At 44.0% G+C, this 26,198-nt stretch overlaps 1 protein-coding gene across 4 annotated transcripts; it reads left to right on the top strand.

The window, feature by feature from the left end:
- On the top strand, window positions 1-25,638 carry LOC129829978 (uncharacterized protein KIAA1755-like). 4 transcript variants are annotated; one of them, XR_008755483.1, is made up of 25 exons: window positions 1-345; window positions 10,164-10,361; window positions 10,573-12,073; window positions 12,162-12,338; window positions 12,442-12,565; window positions 12,662-12,755; window positions 14,179-14,265; window positions 14,397-14,513; window positions 15,581-15,679; window positions 15,779-15,930; window positions 16,035-16,173; window positions 16,264-16,386; window positions 16,512-16,706; window positions 17,602-18,545; window positions 18,738-18,987; window positions 19,104-19,193; window positions 19,304-19,522; window positions 19,705-19,875; window positions 20,088-20,265; window positions 20,923-21,075; window positions 21,159-21,422; window positions 21,790-22,037; window positions 22,197-22,254; window positions 25,028-25,193; window positions 25,391-25,638. XR_008755483.1 is itself a non-coding variant. In XM_055892058.1 (24 exons), the coding sequence occupies exons 1-23, from the start codon at window positions 343-345 to the stop codon at window positions 22,236-22,238; spliced, it is 5,568 nt and encodes a 1,855-aa protein (XP_055748033.1). In that variant the 5' UTR covers window positions 1-342; the 3' UTR covers window positions 22,239-22,254; window positions 25,028-25,638. The 4 variants fall into 4 exon arrangements, 3 of the variants coding, with proteins under 3 accessions (XP_055748033.1, XP_055748034.1, XP_055748032.1); XM_055892058.1 differs by having other exon boundaries at window positions 25,028-25,638; XM_055892059.1 differs by lacking the exons at window positions 25,028-25,193; window positions 25,391-25,638 and adding an exon at window positions 22,353-24,423 and having other exon boundaries at window positions 21,186-21,422.
- Window positions 25,639-26,198: the final 560 nt, after the last annotated feature.

The raw sequence follows: 26,198 nt of genomic DNA, 5'->3' as shown, positions 1-26,198 counted from the left end.
TCTCTCCCTTACTCCTGCATGCTTTTTCTCATACGCTGCATGGGTCATGCTGCCTCCTCTCAAACTGTGGGCAGACAAACATAGCACCAGGGAGAGCTTTTAGCAGCAGCAGAAGATCACCCAGGAGCTCTAAGATTAAGATGTTTATTTATTTGAGTCTTCCTGTTGCTTAAAGTCCTGACCTCCTCACGAAGCAATGGGAGTCAATGTGGATAGAATGGCGAATACTGTGATCAGTTTGTCAACTTGTGAGACACGTCTGTCTAATGATTATTCTCCTGACTGTACTCCGTACTCACAGTCGTCCCTGCTTAACTGGATAACCAACACACTGTAGGAAACATGGTAATGTAACTGTTGCTCAACATGGCTTACTTTGACTTTATGCCATTCCATTTCATATGTGTTTATTGTCAGTATTTGCTGTTTTGTTATGATTTTCATCATTATCCATCATGTTTTTAAATATTTTACATTTGCATACTTCAAATGTCTAAATTGGCCCTATAATGTCTGTCATTACAAACACACGTGTAGGGTTTCATGTCCCTGTACTCCCACTTAACATATCTAGCTACACAGCAACATGTTTTGACTCAAGGTGAGGGTTTCAAATTACTGTGCATTCCCAGTGATTTCACAAAACACTCACTGTATTGGTTGCCCTGCATCTCCCCTTTTAAAAGCAAGGCATGAGTCTAGCACATAGAATTACACGAAGGATCCCTTTAGGAAAAAATTACTAGATTAATGTTTTGCTGTTTCAAGTGCTATTCAGACTCTGGAGAGGGGATGGCTATATGTTTATATTCTTTATAGCTCTGGATGAGAGTACATTGGAGAGGTAGGCTTAGGAACTGAAGTGACCATCATATCAGTATGTTTCCACTGAATCACCACATGAAAACAAGAGTTCTTTCTTCAGCAGTAAACATGATCTACTGTCTTGCCTGGTTACCTCAGTAAGCTCTCAAACATTGAGATCACTCATGGAACGTCTTACAATTCAGGCCTTAACTTAATGCTCTATGTGTACTTGTTATATCTGTGATCATGGGAGGGAGGGAAAACTGTCAGTTTGAAAAACACTATGTTCAGCTGTGACTTAATTACAGGTAGGACGATGTGCAACTGATCCCCCACTTTTAATATAATGAAGTGTTTTTAAGATCACTGCTACTGCTAGACTACTGGTTTGCCACCAACTTCAAGCCATTCTGCTGCTCAAGGCATCATAATTAGCATTTGCACGCAAGAAAGGCCACATTTGCAAAGCAAACTGAATATAACATCTGCTTTTTTTAGTGGCTAAGTGGTGGTTTACAGTAGAGCCACAAGATTAGGCCTGTGTTTATTTTCTCTCGTGTCATTTGGCGTGTTCTCATGGAGGGCGTTAGCACGTTCTAACCTGAGGTGGTTAACTAAGATGTTTAGGAAATCTACTGCTATGTAATTAAATGCCTGTCTGTAAATTCTGCTGTGTAATGCAAGATACTTGCCCTCAGCATGTTATGCGCCCCTGGCCAATTTACTTCAGGTAACATGTAGCATGACTTTGTTCCGGTATTATCAAGGAGAAGTTATCTTTAAATTCTACCCTCTATTTAATAATATAGCTAGTTCCATTATTATGGGGACAAGCACAGTTTTCAAGGAGCCAATTTATCTGGAGAGTTGAATTAGTGTGTAAAAGTGCAGCAGTCAGTCTGCCCCCCTCAGGGTAACCATTTATGGAACCCAAAAGACACTAAACCTAGACAGCTCCTGATTAAGTGTCTGTAATGATTCGGCAGTGTGTCTTTAGTGCAGTTGGGCTGAGTTTTGTTTCAAATTATGCAATGAGATCATTCTGTTAACTGGCCCGTAAATTAAAACAATGTTACAGCAATATTGATTTATTTAGATCACAGATATGAATGTAACAGCACGCCAGTATATTTAATTAGTCGAAATCTGGGCACAAAACCCAAACAGCACAGATGATTGAGCTTACAAAGAAAACTTGTTAAGTACTGTGTTAGTTTGCATTATTTGCCTTAAGACTAAAGGACGTAAGACTAAAGCACATCACCAACACAGGGACCGTAATATGAACAGCAGTGTACTTTTCTTACTTATTCACTCCCATATTTTATTGAAAGAGGTTCCTTCTAAATACAAGCGCCATGGCTTTATGTTAAGGTCTTATACTTTGGATACATGGTAGGTGCTTCTCAGCTTCTCAACTGAACAGATGTATAGCATCTTGGTTGGTTATTGACAGGCAGCTCATCCCAACTAAACAATACACACTTTTGTCCTCATCTCCAGTTTGAAGCATTCCTAAAAAGCCAGTATGTGTTAGTTGCTTAGTGGTTGCCACAGCAGGTTATAATTTGATTCAAAAGCAGTCACACAGAACTAACCCACATGCTAAAATGTTGAATAGAAACGTGAATAATGTACCAGGATGTAGGATATCAGAGATACACAGGGACGGATGCTATAGCAACCCTCTATTGGTCAAGCAGCCAATCCAGTTCACCATTCATTTTGTGTGTTTGTGCCTGTCTGCCCTGGAGAATCACTGAGAAGGATGTGTGGTATTTGGACGGTGTTATCTCCTGATGACCATTAGAGAGCTGTCGCTCAGACATCACAAAGTTAGTTGGTCTGGTCTGGGAGAATCCGCACCTGATTTGTTGAACGTTTAAAAAAACAGTCAACTCAGGAAATGTAGCTTTTGCCTATTTGAAGTTATATTGGTGTCAGAAATGTCTCTGATGCTCTGCTAAATTACATCATCCATAGGCTCGCTATTATACATAGTATTTCTCCCAGACATTATGTATACAAGATAATTCATACTGAAATATTTGAAGATAGTTCAAAGTCCGCCACCGGCTTAGAAGGAGTTGTTTGGGTAAATATCAGAATGTACTCTACCCACACTGGGATATCCTAATGCAATAATCTTCAATCTGAGACAAGACATTTATTTTAGTGAGGGATGTGTATTTATTTAGTCCCCAGTGTTTCTTCAGCAAAATGTCAGCACTCAGCAGTAGACCATCAGGCAGACTTGCTGTTTACACCCACAGGGTGCTCTCTTGTTGCTCAGACATAACAGTAACCGTGAGTCGTGACCCTGCTAGCCCTACTAATGCCCCTTTCCCACATTACAAACCCTTGGATGCGCTCATCTTTTTTCATTTCAAACCAGCAGTGACCTGTCATGCTTTTATTAGAGCTTGTTATCATGCCTTGATAAAATAGCACTGCAGGGTAGGTTACTTATGTGTGGAGATCAAGAAGCATTCAACTATAGTATGACATAACACAAGGGCTTTATTCAGAACCCCCCACAGGTACTGGAAAGATGTTTTCAGGTCAGTGACATGTTCCAATGGGTCAGCCCAGGTTATGATTTTCTATTTAACCAACTTCAAGCCCCACCCTGCATCACATCCCACTTGGCACAGATGTCAGTTTAACGATTTACACTTGGTTGAGTTGTGAACTAACGTGAATTCAACGTGAAATCAACCAAAAATGTCTCCCTGTCATTGGATTTAGGTTAAAAGTTGGGTGAAAAAAAATACGAAAATTCCCTTACACTTATGACTTTCTGCAAATCCAATCAGTTTTCTGTGTTAATTCAACGTCATCACATAGAATATTTGGGTTGAAATGACGTGGAAACAATGTTCAGACTGAAGAACACAACATATCTTTCATAGAAACTCTCTGGACCCCGAAGCAGGTGATCCAAATATTTATAAAATGAAAATCCCACATGTACTGAATCTCCACAACATTCTGAATTCTAAATACTTATGAGCCCACCACCGAATATAGGGGACCCCAGTCCAGCGTGATGTCCTACCTCCTCTACACTTTACTGGGGAACGGTCTGAACTGTGGTGACCCAGTCATGCAAGATGGTTGTTGTCTTTGGAGGTATCAAGAGGGAGTGTTCATGTTATTTGCAGAAATCGTCCTGAGATTTAGGAGAGGGCTAGTCTCTTGTTTCATAAAAGTGTACAAATTGAGTAGCCAGAATGCAGATTTGGTTACTGGGTGCACTGCAGAGATTTGTATTTATTTTGGATCCCCATTAGCTGCTGCCAAGCCAGCAGCTACTCTTCCTGGGGTCCAGTAAAATTAAGGCAGTTATACAATTTTAAAAACATTACAATACATTCATAACAGATTTCACAACACACTAAGTGTGTGCCTTCAGGTCCCTACTCCACTACCACATATTTGCAACACAAAATCCAGGTGTGCGTGTGTGTATAGTGTGTATGTTATCATGTGTGTGTATGCATGTGTCTGTGTCTATGTTTGTGTTGCTTCACGGTCCCCGCTGTTCCATAAGGTGTATTTTTGTCAGTTTTTTAATCTGATTCTACTGCATGCATCAGTTACCTGATGTGGAATAGAGTTCCATGTAATCATGGCTCTTTGTAGTACTGTGCGCTTCCCATAGTCTGTTCTGGACTTGGGGACTGTGAAGAGACCTCTGGTGGCATGTCTTGTGGGGTATGCATGGGTGTCCGAGCTGTGTGCTAGTGGTTTAAACAGACAGCTTGGTGCTTTCAACATGTCAATACCTCTTACAAATGCAAGTACTGAATGAAGTCAATCCCTCCTCCACCTTTCCTAAGTCCCTTTTTGTGGCACCTGACCACACAACTGAACAGTAGTCCAGGTGCGACAAAATTAGGGCCTGTAGGACCTGCCTTGTTGATAGTGCTGTGAAGAAGGTAGAGCAGCGCTTTATTACGGACAGACTTCTCCCCATCTTAACTACTGTTGTATCAATATATTTTGACCATGACAATTTACAATCCAGGGTTACTCCAAGCAGTTTAGTCACCTCAACTTGCTCAATTTCCACATTATTTATTACAAGACTTAGTTGAAGTTTAGGGTTTAGAGAATGATATGTCCCAAATACAATGCTTTTAATTGTTTTAATATTTAAGACTAACTTATTCCTTGTCACCCATTCTGAAACTAACTGCAGCTCTTTGATACTTAATAATTAAGGATCTGACCCTTTTTTTAAATTTTCGCCTAAAATGACATACCCAAATCTAACTGCCTGTAGCTCAGGACCTGAAACAAGGATATGCATATTCTTGATACCATTTGAAAGGAAACACTTTGAAGCTTGTGGAAATGTGAACTTAATGTAGGATAATATAACACATTAGATCTGGTAAAATATAATACAAAGAAAAAAATGGTGTGTTTTTGTATTCTTTTTGTACCATCATCTTTGAAATGCAAGAGAAAGGCCATAATGTATTATTCCAGCCCAGGCACAATGTAGATTTTGGCCACTAAATGGCACCAGTGTATGTAAAAAATATTTAGACTGATCCAATGAACCATTTTATATCTGTTCAAAATGTTGTATGAAGACTGCCCAAATGTGCTTAATTGGTTTATTAATACATTTTCAAGTTCATAATTGTGCGCTCTTTTCAAACAATAGCATGGTATTCTTTCATTGTAATAGCTACTGTAAATTGGACAGTGCAGTTAGATTAACAAGATTTTAAGCTTTCTGCCCATATCAGATATGCCTGTGTCCTGGGATTTTTTGCTGTTGTTATTTACATCCCCATGCTCATCACATTAGCTTACATTAGCTCAACCGTCCCGCGGGAAAGACACCGATCCCGTAGAGGTTAAGCGTTGCAGTCATTTCAGTCGCTGTAGTAGCTGACGTGTATAGTGTTTAGTCATCTGCCTACATAGACACACTGGCTTTACTCAAAGCCAGTGGCATGTCGTTAGTAAAGATTGAAGAAATTAAGGGACCTAGACAGCTGCACTAGGGAATTAGACAGGTAACTTTTTATCCACAATATAGCAGGGGGTGTAAAGCCATAACACATACTTTTTTCCAGCTGCAGACTCTGATCGATAATGTCAAAACCACACTGAAGTCTAACAAAACAGCCCCCACAATCTTTTTATCATCAATTTCTCTCAGCCAATCATCACTAATTTGTGTAAGTGCTGTGCTTGTTGAATGTCCTTCCCTATAAGCGTGCTGAAAGTCTGTGGTTAATTTGTTTACTGTATAACAGCATTGTATCTGGTCAAACACAATTTTTTTACAAAACTTTACTAAGGGTTGGTAACAGGCTGATTGGTCGGCTATTTGAGCCAGTAAAGGGGGCTTTACTATTCTTAGGGTAGCGGAATGATTTTTGCTTCCCTCCAGGCCTGAGGGCACACACTTTCTAGGAGGCTTAAAAAAATAATAATGGCAAATAGGAGTGGTAATATCGTCCGCTATTATTCTCAGTAATTTTCCAATCAAGTTATCAGACCCAGGTGGCTTGTCATTGTTGATAGACAACAATAATTTTTTCACCTCATCTACACTCACTTTACAGAATTCAAAATTACAATTTTTGTCTTTCATAATTTGGTCAGATATACTTGATATGTAGTGTCAGTGTTTGTTGCTGGCATGTCATGCCTAAGTTTGCTAATCTTGCCAATTAAAAAATCCTTAAGTAGTTATATCAATATCAGTCGGTTTTGTGATGAATGAGCCATCTGATTCAATTAATGATAAAGTTGAGTTTGCCTTTTTTCCCAAAATGTAATTGAAGGTGCTCCTAAGCTTTTTACTATCATTCTTTGTAATTTATCTTTGTTTCATAGTGTAGTTTCTTATTATTATTTTCAGTTCAGTCACATGATTTCTCTGTATGTTTGCCAATCGGTTGTGCAGCCAGACTTATTTGCCCTTCATTTTGCCTTATGTCACGACTTCTGCCGAAGTCGTTGCCTCTCCTTGTTCGGGCGGTGTTCGGTGGTCGACGTCACCGGTCTTCTAGCCATCATCGATCCATTTTTCATTTTCCATTGGTTTTGTCTTGTCTTCCCACACACCTGTTTTCAATCCCATCCATTACCTCTTGTGTATTTAACCCTCTGTTTCCCCTCATGTCTTTGTCAGAGATTGTTTTATGTCAAGTGTTGTTTCTTGGTGTATAGGTGCGCGATGGGTCCTTGTACCCATGTTTATTTTATGTATGTACATTTTCGTGTTTGGAGCATGTTAAGTGGACATTTATTAAAAGTCTCCATTTACACTCAGTTTAACTCTCCTGCGCCTGACTTCCCTGCCACCTATACACACGACTCTGACACCATATCCCTCTCAACCAACCAATTTTTCAATTCCTCATCAATCCATGGAGATTTAACAGTTTTTACAGTCGTTTTCTTAATGGGTGCATGCTTATTAGTAACTGGGATAAGCAATTTCATAATTGTGTCAAGTGCAACATCTGTTTGCTCCTCATTACACACCATGGACCAACAAATATTCTTTACGTCAACAACATAGGAATCACTACAAAACGTATTGTATGACCTCTTATATACTATATTAGGCCCAGCCTTTGGAACTTTGGTCTTCCTAGATATGGCTACTATTGTGATCACTACATCCGATGGATCTGGATACTGCTTCAAGCACATTTATTCAGCATTAGTAAATATGTGATCAATACATGTTGATGATTTTATTCCTGTGCTGTTTGTAACTACCCTGGTAGGTTGACTGATAACCTGAACCAGATTGCAGGCACTGGTTACAGGGAAGCTTTTTCTTGAGTATGAATGTCATAGGTTACAAGCAAGTGATTCATTTCATGAACCTTGTTTCTTAAGCTACATATGTTAACGTGGGCTATTTTGAGCACTTTTCTTGGATGCTTGTTTGTTTTCATTGCTTTACTGGGAAGCTTAGCAGAAGTAGACATTGTCATGTTATTTATGTTAGTGCAGGGTGATCTGCACACAGTGGACTTCCTACTAGGGCACACAGCCTCAGTGCTAACAGCATAAATCTGGATCATAGGCACATGATTGCTGCATACAATAGCTGTAGGATCAGCAGAGGCATGCAGGGCAGTTAGAGGGACATAAATTACATTACATGTACATTTGCTAAAGCGTTACGATGACTCAGCGACACAATGGTAGGGATTAACTGAGCTGGGCTTGGGTCATTGATAAGTGATTGTCTCAACCCAGCCTTATAATGCTCTGAAAGGATCCAGGAACCCAAATGATTTGGGTGGATCCTATCCTCCTTATAAAACGTGTTCTGTTTCCAAAAGGTATCAAAATCAACAAAAGTTACACCCATTGAGCTGCAATAATCACTTAGCCAGTTGTGAAGAGAAAGAAACCTGCTAAAGTGTTCAATGCCACAATTCATAGAGGGTATAGGGCCAGATATGATGGGTATTTTATTAGTGTCTAGCAGAGAGTCAATCAGCTCTTTGATATCCAGTTTCAACTGTTCAGAGCTGCCCTTCATAATGTCATTAAAACCCACATGGACTATGATAGAATCAATGTCCATGTCCTGGCGTAGTACATTCTGGAGCAGCTTAGTAATGTCATTTACTCCAGCTCCAGGATAGGACATTGTTTTTGCACCAGGAACAGTCACATTTCTTACCATGGAGCTGCCCAAAATCAGGGCTGGCAAGAAGGACGAGGAAATCTGCCCACTCCCATGCTTCACAGGATTCTGAGAACCCTTTAAGGACGGGCAAGAGGCAGGATAACTTGAGCCCCGTAGCTCCCGGCGCCTAGTGCAGGCCTCCGACAGATGGAGAAGCCTCGCTCGATCCAGAGCAGGGATGGAAGGTTGCCGACGTCGACTTTGAAATCATAGGGGAAGGAGTAGGAGTAAGTACTGCGGCCACAGACACAGGTACCCTCAACGACCAAGGTGCAGAAAGATCAGGCTCCAGGGCGGTGAAACTATTTGTTGTTTGTATACGCTCCAGGCCTCTCGTTGGGAGTGTATTACTGCTTTGCGGGAGGCCGCTGCCTTCGGCTTCCACGGCTCGTGACATGCGACCATCGTTGATTGCCATGCTCCTCTTGCTGTGTTCCTTCGACTCTGCTATCGGATGGGGTTAGAGAGGCAGGAGATGCCTCCCCTGGCGAACGAACTCTGGGCAATACCGGCCAGTCTGATAACAACAAACGACAAGGGTTAGGTTTTTCCCCTGTCCAACATAGACTAGGAGATGGAGTAATAACTGAGAGCTTTAAAGGAAGTAGGCTAGTCAGCCAGACAAGGTCCAAAGGGATCATTCTGATCACGACCTGATATGCCCAGACTCTCCCTCCATCTCCACACCAAAGCTGGGATACACTGAGTTCTGTGGAATGATCTGTGGAATCATTACAGTGGTATTTCTCCATTCAAAACAAACTCATCACTATGAGCAAGTAGGCAACTGATTTTCCCATTGAGGAAAATGGGTATTGTTGATAAAATGGCTTCATAACTCTTTTGTGTAAATTTATTCTAATTCACAATCTGTTGAAATATAATTGAACAATAAAGAGGGTGGTGTCTAGTAACATTTGCCAGTCATAATATCCCTGCAATTATATTGAAATCAGTCTACGTAGCTTGGCAAGGCATGGTAACCACATTGCACCAGGGACCATAGAACCATGTTTCCTCCTACAGAGACTCTCCATTGAGACAAGAAACATTCACATATACATTTACCTCCCACAGCAGACGCATGGCTTTCACAAAGCTAAATTAAGCAGGGCCTAAAAGTGGTTGATGGGCCACCACGGAGGAGGTCAAAGAGAATGTGAAACCATAAACCAGGCCTCTCCTCTAGCAGAGACCCCCAGTCTGTTTATGGATGCTTGGTATCTGCCGATATGCTGCTTATGCTGCTCAAATATCTCATGTGATACTGTAGCCACCCTGACATCCACAGCAACTTTGTCCTTGTCAACATCTGTCTCTGGTGAACGGTTATGGATTGTTCTGTATGAAGGAAGAAGGAAAAAGGTCTGAGGTCTGAGGTCTTACTGGAAACATACTAAGGGATGCCAGGAACAAGGATAGCAGACAATGGTGTTTGTGTGTTTTATGACCTTATGGATGTCAATTAAGCTTTTTTTAAAGGAATGCAGAAATGCTTTTAGATGTTCAAAATTCGATATGTGATACAAATGTACCGCAGCCTATGTATGTGAAAAACAACTCCTGTCTGTATCTAATCTTTATCTCCATATTTTCTTGGGCCCAAAAAAACATTTGAATATTTTACTTATGTTTGTGCTGACCTCAGGCCTGATTCTTATGTTAATAGAACCCTGAGTCTCTAGACAGGTCCATCCAGAACACCCTCTCAGTCCTCTACCCTCCCTTCGAGGCCACAGCCCCCACCGTCCTGAGCCAGCTCTTCCAGGTCATAGAGGAACGTTACCAAGGAGATGCACTCAAGTGTCTGCTGGACTTCCTTATTACAGCCAAACACATCCTTGAGAGTGTTCAGCAGGCTGCCTGTGTGAGTCAACAGCCTCAGAGCTATACACATCAACACAGATGCTATACAAAAAATACATAACAGTTCACCATACACATTATATAAGGCAAATAGGCTAAAATAAAGACCACCTATACAAAACAAAGTTACCTCAATTACAAAGCTTGCAAAGTAATGCTAAGTGTAAAGACAAATTAAATGGTAAAGAAATGTCTGTCATTTTTCCCGTCAGGCCCAGTACTCTGATGTGGTGTTCCGCTGTGAGGGCTGGCCTCTGTGTCTGCATGAGAAGGTGGTGATCCAGCTTGCCTCCATCAACCCCCTATTGCTGCGCCCAGGGGACTTCTACCTGCAGGTGGCACCCTTCTCTGAACAGTCCGCCCGCATTGTGGTCCGGAGCCTGCTGGGGGAGGAGGAGGGACAGGGTCGGGAGGTAGAGGAGACACCCATCCCTGAGACCTCCTACCCCTGCATCTTCACTGAGGACTGGCTGGGGGAGCTCAACCATGGCCGCCATGGCACCCTTCTCAGCCACTGTATCCTCTCCACAGACCAGGGCATGGTGAAGGTGCCATGGGCACAGGTGGCTCTACCTGAGTTTGTGGATAAACCCAGAACTATGGCCTTGTCATCTCCTAACCCTGCTGCTACTCAACAGGAGAAAGTGGCAAGGCCAGGGCCCTCGTTGGCGCTGCCTCCCCCTGCCTCTGGGTACTCTGTGGAGACTAGGATCTCTCCTGCTAAACATGGCATTGCGGTGTCACTGTGTCTGGTGGACAGTAACTGCTCCAGGCTGGTTAAGGTGGATCAGGATAGGCCTGTGGCTAAGCCCATTGGCTGGGTGTCTCCCAACACATGGGACAGCCGCAGCAACAACACCTCTGAAGTTGAGGGGGAATACATAGACTTGGTGGAGTTCACTAAGCAGAAAGAAGCGTTGCTCAGTGGGGCTCACAGTCACACACACCCCAGAGCACCCATATTTAGGCTTGTCACCCTCAACAGGCCTGGTGTTCCTCCGGCTCCAGCCCTGCCCCCGCCCCCGGCCTTGGCTCCAGCCCCCCACCGGCCCCTCAGGGAACCGTTACACTGTGGCCGGACCGCCCGACTCCCCGAAGACCCCCCCTGCACCCCTTGCATGAGGAGGAGAATGGGCCAGGTGTCCAAAGCAGAGGAGATCAGGTGCCGGTACAGAGAGTCTTACCATTCAGCACTGCAGAACCCTGTTACCATTGAGAGAGACAATAGACTAAATACACTGGCGGTTCTGGAGGAGGCTAGTCCATGTGAGGGGAGGCTGGGACCAGAGGGTAAAGAATTATGTCCTGGTCCCTCCCAGCAGTGCTACTATCCAGACCCAGGTCACCATGACCAGACTCCCCCTGTTAGCACGGTTCCCTGTTGGAAGTCTGGAGAAAGTAAGACTATATCCAGTAGAGTTTTGCAAGGCCTATGTGGCACTAGGGAGTCTACAGAAATGACTACCAAATCCAGTGGAATTTTACAAGGCCTGAATGACACCATAGAGGATGATGGGAGATGTCCCTCCTCTCTGTCGACCACTATTGTGGACATATCAGAGAAGTGTGAAGTTGTGATACAAGGAAGAAAAAGTAGGGACATTGACTTCACTACAAAGATGATTCCCAGCTTACATGTAGTGAAATGTAAAAACACCACAGCTTTTGGACTGGTTTCCCCAAAGATGAACAGGCGGAGACTGCCCAACCAAGGTAAGAGGTCTACAGCATGGCATGTTGTTGTTATTCTGTAGTATATTAAATATATCACATCCCTCTGTATGATCCCTCCTTCCTAAAGATGTCTCCCAGGCTGGCCAACCCTCCATACCCGTTACAAACGGACACCAGACCCCTCCACTTGAAATTACCCAGCAGCCCCTGGGTCACTATGCTGTGCCCAGTTCTAAGGTCCTGTTACCAGCCTCAGCAGAACCCAGCACTCACCATCTCCAGATGGGAGTCGCATGTCTAACTGGTATGGAAAACCCCCTTACATGGTTTGCCTCAGAGACAGAGGTGTATGATATATGTCCAAGGAAAGTGTATCAGATCCTCATGTTCCCCTCTACCATACTCAGGTGGCAGAGACAGGACAGGTCGGTTGGTGGTTGAGGTCTACGGAGACAAGGAAGGATGGAGATCTCCTTTAGTGTCTAGTCTGGAACTCAGCAAACTTCTGCTCTACCTCCACTCCGTAATCAGGTATGTATGATACCCCCTGGGCTGGTCCCTCTCTTATGTAGCCTGAACCATTGGATTGTATTCTTAATTCATTGTTTTCATCTTTATAATTTCTAGGCGAGAACTAAGAGAACTTGGAATGACACTAGTTATTGATGCTCGGAAGACTCCACCTCCACCACAGTTCAATAAGGCCTTGTTGGTGGTTCAGGTAAGAAGACTTGGCATCTTCCTTGTCATTTTGGAATCATCACTACACAACATCACCACAAGAGGGTAGCAGCTATCTAAATAAGTATTCTCTTGTAATGTCGAGATCACAACTTATTTATCTCAGTTGTTATGTCGAGATCACAAGATAATGAAAAGTACCACGCATCATCCATTCATTTGTTCAGATGCACAATAACCACTACATCAAGGAGCCTTGTGGCTGCATTGATCGCAATGCACTCCTGGGGCATGTCTCACAGGCTCCGTGCTGGCCCCCAAGACCACAGCCAATCGCATGAAAGGAACAACACAGCTAAATTGGCTAGTCTGGTGAGCTAGCTAGTTAGCTAGGTAGTCTTGTTAGCTAGCAAGCTAGCATGTTATCTATGCTGGTTGTTAGCTCGCATAACAGATATGTTTAAAATTATAAGAGACACTTGTTTTGTGGATAATATTTACATTTACTGTGGGTGAGCTCCATTCAAGACAGGCTGATCAGATTAAATTTCAGCCTCTGAGGCTGAAAAGTCAGGATGCTGCGTTGTAGGCTATTTTATAGTTAAGGCTCCTTGCAGTCAGACTAACTGTCTAAGTGCTTTATAGGCAGATGCATATAATCCAGAGTGGGTTATAGCCTCTGAGGATGCTATTGAATCTGATCAAGCTCTGAGGCTGGAATGTAATCTGATCAGCCAGTCAGGAATGGATACAGCCACTCTGTAAATGTAAATATTATCCATAAAACATTAAGTGTCCCTTACAATTATACACATACTGTATCAGTTATGCAAGCCAACAACCAGCATAGTTAACAAACTAGTCGAGCTAGCTCGTACTCAGTCACTCATTCACTCACAAGTCTAGCCAAGTTAGCTGTGTTGTTGCTTGGGGGTGGCAAACAGGGATAAAAGCCTCATGGGGGCTTAGCTCCCCCACAAGCTCTTGGCACAAGGTAAGGGACATTTAGCTTGCTAACATTCTAACGTATACACTGATAATGAGCGCCAAACACAAATGAAAGTGTGATGTTAGCATGAAATGTACCATCCCTTAGTGTAGCAATCAATATAAACGTATGCGCTGATCCACCATGGGCTCTGCTGCCTCAGCCATACTGTCAATCTGTCATCAATACATCCACAATACGTCCACTCCTATTTTGCTATGTCGTGATCATGAGAAAATCCTTGTAATCTCGACAAAATAACTTTTGTTATGTAGTGATCATGAGATAAATAAATTGTGATCTTGACATAACGGGGAATTATTTTTTTTTTCCTACCCGGACTCTGGACTTTTCCCTCTGTTTATTCGTGTCTTTACTCCCCAGATTGTGCTCAGTTTTACCTGCAGTTATAGGCTACTGTATTTACTCATACCTATTTATTACTGTGACGTCTCCTATTTGGATTATGTTACAGGAGCAGATTCCCCATGCAATACACAGTGTCTTGATCCTAGTGGAGAAGGAGAGCTGCCATCGCACAGAGAAATGTCCTAGACTACAGGTCAGATCTGAATCAAGGGTTTCCTCTTATGATTTCCATCAGGCTTATAATTTCAGAAACAGTTAATGCATTCATTCTGGGTGGCTTGCTCTCTGATGTCACTGACTGTGCCATTCTCTATCTATAAGTAGATTGCCGTGGTGACCTCACTGAAGGGGTTGCACAAGCTGGTGGAGGGGAGCCAGCTGAGCTCAGGCCTAGAGGGCACCCTTCCCTACAACCACATTAACTGGCTGCAGCTACATCAGGTAGGCCCCTAGAGGACACCCTGTCCTAATGCCACTAGGACAGGCTGCAGCTCCATCAGGTAGGCCCCTAGAGGGCACCCTGTCCTAAAGCCACTAGGACAGGCTGCAGCTCCATCAGGTAGGCCCCTAGAGGACACCCTGCCCTAAAGCCACTAGGACTGGCTACAGCTTCATCAGGTAGGCCCCTAGAGGACACCCTGTCCTAAAGCCACTAGGACTGGCTGCAGCTCCATCAGGTAGACCCCTAGAGGACACCCTGTCCTAAAGCCACTAGGACTGGATGCAGCTCCATCAGGTAGGCCCCTAGAGGACACCCTGTCCTAAAGCCACTAGGACAGGCTGCAGCTTCATCAGGTAGGCCCCTAGAGGACACCCTGTCCTAAAGCCACTAGGACTGGATGCAGCTCCATCAGGTAGGCCCCTAGAGGACACCCTGTCCTAAAGCCACTAGGACTGGCTGCAGCTCCATCAGGTAGGCCCCTAGAGGACACCCTGTCCTAAAGCCACTAGGACTGGATGCAGCTCCATCAGGTAGGCCCCTAGAGGACACCCTGTCCTAAAGCCACTAGGACAGGCTGCAGCTTCATCAGGTAGGCCCCTAGAGGACACCCTGTCCTAAAGCTACTAGGACTGGATGCAGCTCCATCAGGTAGGCCCCTAGAGGACACCCTGTCCTAAAGCCACTAGGACCTGCTGCAGCTCCATCAGGTAGGCCCCTAGAGGACACCCTGTCCTAAAGCCACTAGGACTGGATGCAGCTCCATCAGGTAGGCCCCTAGAGGACACCCTGTCCTAAAGCCACTAGGACTGGATGCAGCTCCATCAGGTAGGCCCCAAGAGGACACCCTGTCCTAAAGCCACTAGGACTGGCTGCAGCTCCTTCAGCTAGACCCCTAGAGGACACCCAGCAAAAAATATATATAATAAAACCTGCCTAACACCAAAACTGGCACAACATTTAGTCACGTTTCGACTGGATATTATGCCACGGCCTTTTACCAGATACTACAGAACTCTTGTTTGTTATTCTGCTTTGACGTCTGATGATCAGAACATTTATCTTTCAGAAACTTCATCCCTTTATGTCAGATCTCCAAGAGGCCTCAGGTTTGCTACTAACGGCCATCAGGAAACTAGAGGAAGGCTGTAAGATTGACACAGTGCAGGTATTGGATTTAACCTTGACGACACTGTATTATTGAAAACATGTTGGAATGGACTAGGGGTTCTTATTATCCTCAAACCCTTCTCTCCCTGTGTGGCAGGATGTACAAAGGTGTATTCTAGAACAGAGAACTCTGATGAAGGATGTTCTGGAAGACAGACAGTTGGTCGCTTTGCAAAGGGAGGGAGGAGCCATGCTGGCTAGACTGAGAAGGGAGAGTGACCTCAGATACTCTCACTGTGAGGATTACAGGTATACTACCTGTCACTGTTTATTATGAGCGGGATAATTGTGAGCCTTCTTCAAAGGATGCTTATCAGTGTATTATTCCCTTGACCTATGGCCGCTTTGTGCAGTGATGCAGTGGATTCTGTGACCTGCATGTACAACCATGTAGAGGAGCAGGCCCATGTGCTGGTGCACAGATCCAACATGTCCCTGGAGCACCTTGAATACCTGCTCCAACTCAGAGAAATGGAGGGACACTTCTCTAAGGTACATTCAGAGGCTCCTCATACAATATACATACTTCATATCCATTAGGTAAACACTTAGGATATTTAGTAACCCCCCTCCCTTCTGTAGATCAGGGAATGGTTTGATGCAGAAGGGGAACGGAGGTTGTTGGAGGCAGAATCCGTGGAGGACTCTAGAGAAAGAGTGGAGCAGACTCTCCGTAGTTTCAGTGCATTCCTCACTAAAGCCAATGTAAGTCAGTCTATCTCCACTCACCCAATGACGCAAAGTGGTGACACTGTTTCATGCAGAAATGTAAGTGCCCATGAAAGTCCATGTTTCAATTTAATCAGATATTTACTGTAACTGTCCATTAGGAGCAGAAGCACAAGGCTATGGCCCTGGTGATGGAGGCAGAGAAGATCCAGGGCCCATCTCCATACCCTGAGACTGAGGTGTTCAGGACCATGGTCTGCACCTTCAAATCTGGCCTGGCTGACTTCCTCTCCCGGGCAGAGAAGTGCTGTAGTGAGCTGGAGACTATGGTCACTGTGTGCAACTTCTGTGAGCAGGTTGGTGTCTATACTGTATACTGGATTGGTTGTTGTTCCACTTTGTTTAGTAAACATTTTACCTACAACATGTTATAAAACCCATACTGATGGTGACATGTAGGGATATAGGGGGAAATGATGAAGCCTGAATTTCTTTCAACTCCGTTGTCTCTTTCAAGGTTTTTGAATAGGCTGAGGCTGCGGATCTGACTTTTCTGGACCTTTCTTCCCGACAGCTACAGGTCCCGTAGCTTCTACCCATGTGTGGGATTCTCTACTTCCTCTGCTATACTCGTAGAGAACCTCCCTTGTTCTCACTGTTAATTGCGAATGATGATTCTTTAAGTTTTACTGCCATGCAGCATCTACATATCAACCATTTGATCTCAATCAGTTTCATGGGGATATGCATTTAGATCTTCTTGAGTTACAGGCTACAGTTTCGATGTAGTCTACACTGTTGTTTTGAATTATGTACAGTGAGCGAGGCATACCCTACCTGTGTTTAGTTTCAATCGAAGCACATATTTGGCCTGCTGTTGAGTTTTGGCCACATGAAAGAAAAATGTGACCATTTGATCTCACAGATACCATTTTTATGTCTCTGCTTGCAGTTTGAAGGAAGTTGCTAACTAGCTCTGCTGGACACAGGGACAAAAACATGTTATCTACAAGTTCATCTCACTCTGGGAAGTAGATAAATGGGCTCATTGCCAAAATCACAAAGGTTCCCTTTAAACAAGCACCATTCACCAGAGTAGCCTGTTCTCTACGAGTAGAGCAGAGACGATGCGCAAAGTAGAGAATCACACATACGCAGACATTTCGGTACGTTTAGCTGTCGGGAAGAAAGTTCCAGAAAAGTCGGATCCACAGCCACTCCATTTGGATAAGTATTTTGCCTTTCTTCCAGGCTACTGAGCTGGCCAAAGACTGCAGACAATACCTGGACCAGGTTGTCAGACGCCCAGAGACGGATGATGTCTCTACACTACAGATGTACCAGGAGAGCTTTGTCCAGTTCTCCTCAGAGCTCTTCCAGGAGGTGAAGGCCCAGGCGTGTGCTTTGAGGGGCTCCAGGGGCATGCGGGTGTGGAACGTAGCGTGGCTAAAGTGTCAGGAGGTCAGGCATCAGCTAGAGGAGAGACTGCAGGATGTGGAGAGGGCCTTGCGGAACACAGGCCCCTGGCATGAACAACTTAGAGCTGGTGAGGATGAGGCCTTGGTTCATACAGTGACTCATCATGATAGGGCTCTGGTACTGCCCAGACCTGGTCCACCACACTGGTACAATCCTCCATCAGGCTCTATGATGGGAAGGTATCACGGGGCCTTGGAGAGCAGGAACAACTCTGTGACCTGCTGTAATATAAACTTCAAGCCTGAGAATAACAGACGTTGTAAACGGTCAAAGACCACCAGCATGCCGGCCTCTCCCCATATCAGATCCATTAGGAGAGCGGAGAGAGAGCCCAGAGGGAGAGAGGCCTGCCAAGGGAGGAGCAGAGAGGCCGCCACCCTTGCCGACTCGCACACTGTGGGCTGTGAGTGGTTCCCGTGGCAACGCGGGGGCCTGGGCCGGTCCATGAGCGAGGACTCGTGTGCGACCGCCACGTCCAGTCAGTCTGAGTCTTGCGTCCAGACACCTTCCTGCTCCCATGGGAAACCCTCCTGTCGGATCCTGCAGGCCGCTCAGAAGTTCCAGATCTCACGGCATGGCAGCTTCTGCTCAGAGGAATCCTGTAGTGTCCAAGAGGGGGCAGAGAGGACCTCTTCAAGGAATACTAGCCCATCAGTGAGGAGGTGTGAGGGAACAACATCATTGGCAAGTTCAGAGGAGAAGGATGGCAATATTATGTGAGTTCTTAATGGAGCAAGACCTTCACCTTAGATTGACTCAATGTGTTTTTACTTTTGCTTCATCTACTCTTTCTGTCTCTAAGCTTGCACTATCTTGACAAAGGTACATTTTAATTATTCATTTTCTGTTATTTCCAGAGGACTGAATATGTGTGTTTGGCTGTGTTGTTGATGTAACTTTATCTGTAGGAAGCTGCAGCGGATCATGGCAGAGCTACTGTTAACAGAGAGGGAGTATGTGCGCTCCCTGGGTTACATCCTTACTCATTACCTCCCCCTGCTGGAGAGGCCTGACGTGCCACAAGACCTGCGGGGCAAACGTGGAGTCATCTTTGGGAACCTGGAGAAGCTGTATGACTTCCACGGCCATTTCTTCCTCAGAGAGCTGGATGCCTGTCAGACAGAGCCTTTACAAGTGGCTCGCTGCTTCCTGAGACACGTGAGTTACATGTTAAGCTTGAGTCCTATAACTCTGTTGTTTAGATGAATTTGCTGCTGAAGTTGAATACATTTAATATTCCTGTTGTGACTGTAAACTCTTCCCCCTATATGTAGAGAGACAGTTTAGGTCTCTATGCTCTCTACAGCAAGAACAAGCCTCAATCAGATGCCTTAATCCTTCACCATCGCCCTGACATCTTCAAGGTGAGGTACTCCCATCAATGCTCAATGTCAAAGATCAATGCTCACTTCCTATCAATGCTTTCGCCATCCCTACTGTGACCAATCCTCTGTTTCCTCTCCTCCCACCTCAGAGGAAGCAGCAGGAGCTGGGGGATCACATGGACCTGTCCTCCTACCTCCTGAGGCCCATCCAGAGGATCAGTAAGTACAGCCTGCTTCTGCAGGACATGCTGGGGATGTGTGCGCCTCAGAGAGACAGGGAAGAGCTCCAGGCTGCAGCCGACGTGGTCCGCTTCCAGATGCGTCATGGCAACGACCTCCTCACCATGGACGCAATCCAGGACTGTGACGTAAGTTTACCATTCAAATCATCACAATCTCCAAAATGTATCACTTATGAACAGCTGTCCAAATGGGGGGTAAATGTGGGCGTATACATGGGAAATGATCACCCATTATTGTATGAACAGTATCAAGGATTTTCAGGAATAAACATGGATGTATTTTTCTCCACTCCTCCCTCCGCCACCAGGTGAATCTGAAGGAGCAGGGCCAGCTGATTCGCCAGGATGAGTTCATCGTGTTCTTTAGAAAGAAGAAATGCTCCCGCCATATTTTCCTCTTCCAGGATCTCATCCTCTTCAGCAAGACCAAGAAGACAAATGTGGGCAATGATGTGTACATCTACAAACAGTCTTTCAAGGTGTGTAATACAATATTATTTTTCAAAAACAACATAAGACCCAATTTAAAGAATGCATTTTGAGCATTGTAATTATTATTCAATAAAAATAATGCTATCTTAACAGCCTTTATATTTGCTAAACGAAGACCAAATCATCCAGTCCTTATGTTGACATTGGTATCAGCAAGCATTCTTTATTTAGTCTTTCTTTCACTTCTGTTTCTGTCTAGACATCTGATATTGGGATGACCCATAACTCTGGAGAGAGGGGTTTCTGTTTTGAGATCTGGTTCCGGAGGAGGAAGTTCCAGGACACGTACACTCTGAAGGCTGACAGGGCAGAGGTGAAAAGCGCCTGGACCAGAGACCTGGAGCAGATCCTCTGGGAACAAGCTGCCTACAGCAGAGGTGAATCCTCATTTTTGGGGAGGAACTCAGTCTGGCTTTCAACTTAATCTTGAAAGTTGTAATAGTAGAATCACAAGTTGCTATTTCTAAATTGGGTATTGCATCATCAGTTCCTCTTGTCATGTTAGTCATTACATACCTTAGAGAGATATTTATATCTCAATTATAACAATTTGTTATAAATGTCCAGATCAACTAGCCCATGTCAGCTAATGTTCTTCAGCTAGGTTTTTTAGCCCATAGATTTTCTTGTAATGTTTGAGTCACTCAAATACCACACGAATAAACATTAGACATGGCAAAATGTATAGAAGTGCAAGAAATTTGCTTTGAAACTGCACAATTTTCTCTGCACACCATGACTAAATGTGTAGAATTGCAGGAAATAAGCTTTAAAACTACACATTTTTCTCTCTGCCAACAAGAGGGGTGTGAACAGTGTGTCATGAACAGTGCTTGTGTCCATAGAAAAAGATGTGATGCCACGTTGGGGATTTTCCCCAATGCTGGAATGGGAGCCTGAGTGAAAAAGTTTGGAAACCCCTGTGGGGGTGCAATTGTGAACAAATGCCATATCAGACACGAAATACATCCAAATGATGTTTTGGTTGAGTATGTTTGAGCATTAAGACAGGTGTTGTGTTTGGTGTGTTGTAGAGCTGAGGATACAGGAGAGAGTGTTCATGGGCACGGGGAGGAAACCTTTCATGGAGATACAGCCTAACGAGGCAGCCATCTCTGACAGGGCCGTCAATTGGGACAGGGCAGGCGTCGGTGACAGGGCCGCCAACTGTGTCCTGCTAGGTAGAGGTAACAAGTCCACAGCCAAGTCCCATACCCATGAACTGACAACACATGTACTCACTGACTGAATTGTCTCTTTGCTTTGTCAGCTCCTGTGCCGTCTTTTCCACAAACAGATCTTGAATGTCTCCGGCCCAACTCCATTGGTTCAGGCAGTAGTGTCTCTACCTCCTGCAGCCACTCATCTTCCTCCTCTGGACGAGGTTCTTTACCTCCTGTAGGTTACCCTGGTAACCAGATACAAGGTGGGAAAACCAATCACATTGTCTATTCCTCCCCGGAGACTGTGACGGTGACTGAAGATGACCTCAATAACCATCATAATCACCAGAAACAAAATCTTCATCTTCTCAGTGAGTTTTCATGTTCTGACATTAGGGCCCTGTGTTTGGGCTAATCGTGCCAAAATACCTGAATTTTAACCTTTGTTTTAAGTCTTTTCTAGAAATGAGAATTAGACCAAAAACTGTAAGTACTTGTCTGAGGATGGTGCTGGACCATCTGACATAAACAGAAAAGGGGACAGTTTGATGAAACATCTTTAAATAAAAGGTTGAAATCCAGGTAATGTGACATGATTAACCAAAACACAGGGCCCTATGCATGGTGCATGACTGCAGCCTAACACAAACAGACATACAGAACATGACACTTGATATGTGCAAGCATGTGACTAAACGTGGGGGATGCCATATCTACTTACCTTTCTGTTGATTCCAGTGGACAGCATGGAGTCGTCAGGTGAGAGTGGCAGTGTGTTCAGCAGCTCGGAGTGCAGCTGCCTCTCTGCCATTGGTGGAGAGGTGGAGGACTCGTCATCTGTCACGTCCCAGAGCTCCCAGTCCTGTGTCACCCAGAGAACAGCAGCACCCAATCTCAGGAAGAACAGCTCCCCTGCTACGATCAGGAAGAAGCCCTCCATTGCTCCCAAACCACCAGCGCTGGCTGCTCCTCAGAGCCTGCAAAAGGTGTGGTGAAATGATGTGATCATGCCAGTAATTGGACCTAATAGTAAACCTTCATAATAATTACACTGTACATTTTCACGTGGATAATTTTAGTTACATTTTGTATATAAAATCTCTATAAAGATCAAAGAAAACTTACAGCCAATAATTTCTTCACAGGGCAAAGAAATGGTTGCTATAGGAAAAACAACAGAAGTTTAACCAGTGGATTTAACGGGTGAGTTGAGACCAAATACAGTACTTTTTATTACCATACAAGGTGCATACATGTGCAATGTATTTGTTTAACATATTATGGGATGGATTTCCTTCTAGATGGTTCATCCTGTGGATCTCTGAGCAATGATGATGGAGAGCAATCAGGCTGACAGTCAATTGAAAACTATGATAACAGACTGAATGGACCACTAGTTAACAAGCACTGAAGAGAAAGTGACTTTTTGTCTTTGAAGAACTAATGTATCTGGAATATTCTAGCTGAAATATCATGAAAAGGAACACATGATGGACTGTGGTCAGTTTTTAAAGTGCTTATGGTGTCCATTTATCTAATAATACTACTTAAGCAACCACTTCTTTATCAGCTACTGCTTTAACTGAATGGCTATTGTTTTGCTGTCATTGGTTCATAAAACATACTTTTTTGTCTTTGTAATACTAGTAGTATTTCAGCTGTTAACTTTTACAAGGGATTTCTTTGGAATTTACACATCATTCTCACCATGTCATGTTGACTCTCTTGATGACCCCATATTCCCATGAAATGTCAAAAATGGGTTCATATTTTTTTCTTCAAATTACACACATTTAACACTGTTTATAATGTACCAGTACACATGTCAAACTCAAACAACTGCAGGCTCAGGACAACTTGTCAGGTGGCACTCACATGATTTCCTGCCCAGATTTATAGATAAATTAGGGATCAACTATTGATATCCAGATGGGATAGCAGAGGAGCAGCAAGTTACTTAATATTTTTTTCCCATTTGGGTAGAAAGTTTTGTACTATATTGCTGTGAAAAATCTCTGGAAAGGGAGAAAAACACTAAATTGGAATAATTTAAGGGGTCCATCTGGCATTCTCAACTCATCAGAAACCAGTGTCTTCTGACTTCTCCAGTTCAGTTGTTCTAATAGTCAACATATTATTTTACAATATTCATTACAAACCATGTACATTATTGAGATCTTTCTTTTCTGTGAAAACTGAAAGCAATTTTGCTTAGGGCTAGGTTCTATAAGAACTGCGGTAAACAACATCTGCATAGCGGTTGTTTTGGGGAGGGGGCCTTCGTGATGAATTCAGATTTTTGTGGCCCCCACCCCCATCAAAGTTGCCCATCCCTGTTCTAGGCTATTGTCTACACTTCAAACAGGCTATATGCATTAGCCTGTCATTATTTCTATCATCGATAGAGCCTACACTTTCTATCGCCGTTTTGAACACACGAGCAGCCGCTCTCCAATTTGTCAACTCACACTGCAGTTACGGCCAACGCGGGTTTAACTCTTGATCTGATTGAATCACAGTCTATCTTTTTAACATGTCAATATGGTGAGACTTTCTTTGAAACCACTGTCATCAATGTTAGTTTTGTTCATTGTCCACACTTTTTGGGTTATATTTTGGTTTTTCTATAATACCCAATGTATATAATTCTCACTGAAAAGCTATTTATTATAGGATCAGTGCCATTTTTGTAGAGAATTTAGTACTTTTTCCTGTATTTCTCCAGCAGCTGGTTTGAACATCAGCTCACACTGATGTTGTGCAATCAGAAGAAATGGGAACAACCTCCTTCAGTGGAATGTGAATCCTGACACCTCAGAGGTCACAGGCCATGACTAAACATTGTGACCTGACTGACCAAGCGTAGCCCTTTTGGTCATATTATAAATACTACGAATATCCCTGGAGTAACATTGAAGCGAGGACATCATCAAGCACACTCTCTAGACCAGTAACACCAGACATTATTTAAACTATTGGATCAAGGTAGAAGAGCAACGCTTCTTTAGTGTACAGATTTACTGCCACGCACTGATCTGTTTCACCTGTCCTTGTGCTTGTCTCCACCCCCTCCAGGTGTCGCTCATCATCCCGGTGCATTTATCCCTGTGTTTTCTGTTTCTCTGTGCCAGTTTGTCTTGTTTGCCAAGTCAACTAGTATTTATCTCCTAGTTCCTGTTTTTCCCAGTGTCGGTTTTTCCTAGGCCTCCTGGTTTTGACCCTTACCTGTCCTGACCATTCTTCCTGCCCTGACCTTGAGACTGTCTAATGCCCTGTACTGTTTGGACTCTGACCTGGTTTACGGACTCTCGCCTGTTCCCGACCTGCCTTTTGCCTACACCTTGTGTTATAATAAATATCGGAGTTCAACCATCTGCCTCCTGTGTCTGCATATGGGTCTCGCCTTGTGCCCTTATACTTACAGTAGATAAAAATGTACTATGGTTCTACAAAAAAATGTCTGGTGTCTACTGATGGAAACACTCCAAGGTTGACAGCTTGGTTGATAGGTTGTTAAACAATTGATGACTTATTTTGCAATGAAATACCATCAGCAGAAAATAAGCTTGACATTTTGGAAGTTGTTGCAGATGAAAATTGATGTCACTTGTTTAATCCACTTCTACACATCTACACAGTGTAGATGAAGGGGAGGAGACGGGTTAAAGAAGGATTTTAAGCCTTGAGCCAATTGAAACATGGATTGTGTTTGTGTGCCGTTCAGAGGGTGAATGTGCAAGACAAAAGATTGAAGTGCCTTTGAACGAGGTATGGTAGTAGGTGCCAGGCGCACCGGTTTGAGTGTGTCAAGAACTGCAACGCTGCTGGGTTTTTCATGCTCAACAGTTCCCCGTGTGTATCAAGAATGGGGGGGGGTTCAACTCTATATTAGGAAGGTGTCCCTAATGTACATTACTACTTAAGAAAATGGTCTTCATACGATTGAAATGTTTTTTTTATCTGGCTTCTTTCACAGCCTTGGATATAGAACAATGCATTTACGAGAGTAAAATCAGCATGACTACTCACCACACCGAACAGAATGGGTTTGACCGACTGATAGTGAGAAGAGGCCTGCCAATCACCATCACTTTGCACCTAAAATCTGGGAGTCAGTTCCAAGCAAGCGTCAGCACCTTCAGGTTCATAGCAGAGACATGTACAGTACTGTGGACACAATATAAAGACCTCATTAGTCGGGGTATCCTTGCTTGAACATTCAGTATTTAGACAGCAAGATTAGATATGAGTTTACAGGTATGTACTTTTAGGTGTCTCCTTTCTGCATACGGTCCACTGATATGTCCTGAAAACATCTGTCCTGTGTATCTTTCTACAGGGCTGTTGCCGAGAGAGGAGTCAGGCACCAAGGCTACCTTCCGCCTGACTGACTCTGCATCAAAGACAGGCTGGAGTGCATTCGCTACTACTCCCTCTGGGAATGTCATCTCAGTGTCTGTGTCCTCTCCTCCTGGTGTCCCCATTGGACTGTACTTCTTGACTTTGGACCAAGGCCAGAAAGTCAAACTGTGGGAGTTTGTACTGCTGTTCAATCCATGGTGTGCCAGTAAATCACATTATTTTTAATCCATGGTGTGCCAGTAAATCACATTATTTTTAATCCCTGGTGTGCCAGTAAATCACATTATTTTTAATCCCTGGTGTGCCTGTAAATCACAATATTTTGTTACAGTGCTATACAGAAACGCAGCCTAAAACCCCAAACAACAAGCAATGCAGATGTAGAAGCACGGTGTCTAGGAAAAACTCCCTAGAAAGGCAGGAACCTAGGAAGAAACCTAGAGAGGAACCAGGCTCTGAGGGGTGGCCAGTCCTCTTCTGGCTGTGCCGGGTGGAGATTATAACAGTACATGGCCAGGATGTTCAAATGTTCATAGATGACCAACAGGGTCAAATAATAATAATCACAGTGGCTGTAATGTAGAGGGTGCAACAGGTCAGCACCTCAGGAGTAAATGTCAGCAGGTGCGGTAGAGAGAGAGTGTCAAAAACAGCAGGTCCGGGACAAGGTAGCATGTCCGGTGAACAGGTCAGGGTTCCATAGCCGCAGGCGGAACAGTTGAAACTGGAGCAGCAGCACGACCAGGTGGACTGGGGACAGCAAGGAGTCATCATGCCAGGTAGTC

Source organism: Salvelinus fontinalis, chromosome 31, assembly GCF_029448725.1.
Source record: "Salvelinus fontinalis isolate EN_2023a chromosome 31, ASM2944872v1, whole genome shotgun sequence".
NCBI lineage: Eukaryota > Metazoa > Chordata > Actinopteri > Salmoniformes > Salmonidae > Salvelinus > Salvelinus fontinalis.
Note: the sequence above shows the minus strand (reverse complement) of the source record. Positions and strands in the feature narration are given on the sequence as shown.

Bases quoted from the DNA above. Each gene is read 5' to 3' on its own strand.
- LOC129829978 (XM_055892058.1), top strand. The intron at 12,566-12,661 runs GTATGTATGATA...TATAATTTCTAG, and splicing joins TACCTCCACTCCGTAATCAG to GCGAGAACTAAGAGAACTTG. The intron at 18,546-18,737 runs GTGAGTTCTTAA...CTTTATCTGTAG, and splicing joins GAGAAGGATGGCAATATTAT to GAAGCTGCAGCGGATCATGG.